This window comes from Trichechus manatus, unplaced genomic scaffold (genome assembly GCF_000243295.1).
Source record: "Trichechus manatus latirostris isolate Lorelei unplaced genomic scaffold, TriManLat1.0 scaffold00018, whole genome shotgun sequence".
NCBI classification, from domain to species: domain Eukaryota; kingdom Metazoa; phylum Chordata; class Mammalia; order Sirenia; family Trichechidae; genus Trichechus; species Trichechus manatus.
The window spans coordinates 6,345,749-6,348,296 of NW_004443954.1; the positions used below are offsets into that span (position 1 = coordinate 6,345,749).

General features: G+C 38.2%; 1 protein-coding gene across 1 annotated transcript in view; it reads left to right on the plus strand.

Moving 5' to 3' along the window:
- Positions 1-2,548, plus strand: part of EYA1 (EYA transcriptional coactivator and phosphatase 1) — a 179,177-nt gene that overhangs the window by 158,035 nt on the left and 18,594 nt on the right. Inside the window, exons 10-11 of the mRNA XM_004372534.2 lie at positions 1,904-1,962; positions 2,060-2,221. Of these exons, the coding sequence (XP_004372591.2) occupies positions 1,904-1,962; positions 2,060-2,221 (221 nt within the window). The remainder of the gene's footprint in view (positions 1-1,903; positions 1,963-2,059; positions 2,222-2,548) is intronic.

A 2,548-nucleotide genomic window follows, 5' to 3' on the forward strand; every position in this document is an offset into this window, starting at 1 on the left:
ACTCCTTCCTTCTCTCTGTTCCTTCTCCCTAGAGAGAAAATTTCTCCATTTGACACTGTGGCACTTTTTTTTTTTTGGTATGCTAATCAAACAACCCTTAAAAAAGTGGCAGTTTACCAGCAGCTTAACAGTTGTATTTCAGGTTAGATACACAGCAGACATTTCTACTCATGGTTTAATAACTCTTTACAATTAGAATATTGTTGAAAACCCAAGCGGCCATCACTAGTCTTCGGAAATAAGATTAAATTAATGACTGAGACGTTCCCAACGATGTTTTCAAATAATGACCCGTTTTTAAAATGTTAAATTCACAGTCAGCATGTGAGGGCTCCTGGACTTGCTTTTCCTTTTTTCTTATCTGAGGTTATGGACCTCAGGAGAGGAGGAGAGGGTTACAAGGTCAAAGTCTTTTCCTTCTTGGGACTTGCTGCTTGCTGGGAGAGGGTTGGCTGGAAAGTAGATGCTTTAGAAAAGAGGTTGGGGGTCACGATTTTAATTCTGTTAAGGAACAGCTGGTTTGAGTTTCTTTCCACTTCTACCTCCTGCTCCCTCCTCACAAATCCATGGAGAGAAAAGAATTTGTTCAGAAGAAACCGGCACCATAAAAACATACATTGTATTACTGTAGTGCTTTAAATATGTCATCTTTGTTACCAAGTTAAGGGTTGGATGGTATAAGAATAGACTAGATTTTATAAAACGAACTAAACCTGAGAACATGACCAGGAATTTCACCAGAAGAACCTTTTAAAATACAAGGTGCTTGCTTAGAATTTTTTAGTGATATTTTTAACTGAAACTTCAAAGGAAATAAATGTAATGTAATAAAAATGTCTAGGGTATTTGGAGCTGGACTGCAAGGATAGGAATAGGGACTGAAATACTCAAGCAGGCCAAGTGGGTGTTCCTTGTTTTTGGACTAGAGACCTTGCCTGTCTCCAGATTAGCATGCTTTCATTCATTCAATAAATATTTATGGAGTGCCTGTTCTTCCTGCAGCTCTGCTAGAGGCAGAGGATACAGCAGGGAGTAAGATGTATGAGTGCTTATATCTGCAAACAGGTGCATAAATGTTAACTCTTTCCAATAGAGCTTCACCCTGCAGTTAGGGCCTCCTACCTAAACACTTCACACACTGGTTAGGATTTAAAATTCAAGTCTTCAAAATAATAATATTGTACAATAAACTGGTAAATCTAATGATTTAATGTGAATATGTAGCAATAACAAAACAGCCATTCACTTTAAAAAAAGCATCGTTTGATTATTTTTATTTAAGTTTCGAAGTCTTCCATTCTTCTCTCCTCAGAGAGAGAGAGTGAGTGAGTGTGAGAGAGAGAGAATATAAAACTCCCATCTCTCAAATAAATGGCAAACGAGTAACAGATTTTTTGTCTGGGCTTCAGCGCACTGGCCTCAGGCTGTGTTGGTGTGTGGCTCAACAGCAATCAGAGGTCATAATTTCATTGGCAGTTAGCATCAGGTTTAATTTTTCTTGCATGTTACATTTACCAAAAGGTCTGGTTTCAGTTATGCTTTGGCATTGAGCGAATCAGCTTTGAGCAGCATGATGTCTTAAGGTACCTGAGTTTTATGGAACACACATGCTAATTGTTTTCAATCACTTTCCTTTCTAAACACAAAAATGTGCTATTTGAAAGCTGAATAACAGTAGTTGTTAATAACATTGCTTACTTCTTATATTGAAGAAGTATTTTATATTTACGTCGGTAAAAAATGTTAATTTAACAAGACTGCCACCTACTGATCAGCAGAGGTGAAAAATATTCCAATTACGGTTGTGTTTGTTTTAAGTAGCAATGTGTGTGTGTGTTTTTTTTTTTTTTTAATTTAGATTTTTTTAAAGTAACATGTACCATTTTTTTAAATTCTATTTTAGGAATGTGACCAAGTTCATATAGACGATGTCTCTTCAGATGATAATGGGCAAGACCTAAGGTGAGCCACATCGCCCCTGTTTTATAGTTTAAATGCTCAGCTCATTTATATGAACTTGCTATTTGGTTAACTTTGGGCTTTTCTTGCATCTAAATAGCACATATAACTTTGGAACAGATGGCTTTCCTGCTGCAGCAACCAGTGCTAATTTATGCTTAGCAACTGGTGTGCGAGGCGGTGTTGACTGGATGAGGAAGTTGGCCTTCCGCTACAGACGAGTAAAAGAGATCTACAATACCTACAAAAACAATGTTGGAGGCAAGTGACTCTCACCGATACCTTAGTGGGCCAGTCAAGACAGTCTAGAGAAAAACCTAAAAGGGCCACACACTTTTGCTTCACACTTTATGGGCTATAACAGCTTTTCTAGAGCAGTTCATCCAACAGTGATTATTCTGCTGTGATTTAGTGACAGAAATAGCAGATGACAGCCAGCTGCTGCCCTGGCTAGTCTAGTCCAGCCCTGGCTCCATGACTTAAGAGTGATATGTGACCTTGAGCAAGTTTCTTAGCCTCTCTGACATTCAGTTGTCCTAAAAATGAAGTGGGATTAACAACCCTTGCCCAGTTCACGAGATGGGTTATA